Source organism: Chlorella variabilis, assembly GCF_000147415.1.
Source record: "Chlorella variabilis unplaced genomic scaffold CHLNCscaffold_296, whole genome shotgun sequence".
Lineage (NCBI taxonomy): Eukaryota > Viridiplantae > Chlorophyta > Trebouxiophyceae > Chlorellales > Chlorellaceae > Chlorella > Chlorella variabilis.
In genome coordinates this window covers 1-707 of record NW_005434864.1, presented here as the reverse complement: position 1 = coordinate 707, position 707 = coordinate 1, and the positions used below count along the sequence as shown (strand labels likewise).

The following is a 707-nucleotide window of genomic DNA, read 5'->3' as shown; positions in this document are numbered from 1 at the left end:
TCTTCATACCCACTGCCACTCTCCCCCTATGCATATCACATCACATTACATCGCATCACATTGCACCAGCCCAGCCCAGCCCAGCCCCCACCCAGCCACCCGCCCACCCACCCACCATGAATGATAAGAAGCCGTTGTTGCGCCCGCGCCGCCGCTGCTCCTCGTCGCGCGGCCACATGACCTTGACGCTGCCCAGCGGGCCAAAGCGACCAAACTCACGCATCAGCACCTGCGGCGGGACGAGGAGGGGCAGGCGGGCGGGCAGGTAAGGTGGGGGAGGGGAGCGGAGCAGGGCAGGCACGGCAGCGCAGCCAAGGAAGGCGGGGGGCGTGGCAGCCGGCGGGGATGCCGGCGCACACCCTGCGCTGGGCTGTCGCCCGCGCCGCCTGCCCGCGCCACAGCAGGGCGCACGGCCCCCCACCGGCAGCGCTGCGTGCCTGCTCGTCGCAGTCTGGCGCCAGGTTGCCGATGAAGAGGTTGGTGGTGAAGGGGTCGCCACTGTCAAAGGAACCGGCGGGACCATTGTCCTCCCTGGGTGGCGGCAGCCCCGCCTCCTTGCGCGCCTCCCTCTCCTCCTGCTCCCGCTTCAGGTTGGCCAGCAGGGCGTCGATGGCGCGCGGCTTGCCCTTGGTGCTGCTGCCGGGCAGGTGGAACACAGGCTCCTCCTCCTTGACGCCGCCACCGCCGCCGCCCGCCTCGCCCGCCTC

At 70.9% G+C, this 707-nt stretch overlaps 1 protein-coding gene across 1 annotated transcript in view; it reads right to left on the bottom strand.

Annotated features, from left to right (window-relative positions):
- CHLNCDRAFT_55819 (hypothetical protein) overlaps window positions 1–704 on the bottom strand; it is a gene marked incomplete at both ends in the record, with an annotated part of 2355 nt that extends 1651 nt beyond the window's left edge. Inside the window, 2 exons of the mRNA XM_005842574.1 lie at window positions 108–229; window positions 360–704. Coding sequence (XP_005842631.1) covers window positions 108–229; window positions 360–704 — 467 coding nt within the window. The remainder of the gene's footprint in view (window positions 1–107; window positions 230–359) is intronic.
- Between the last annotated feature and the right edge of the window lie 3 nt (window positions 705–707).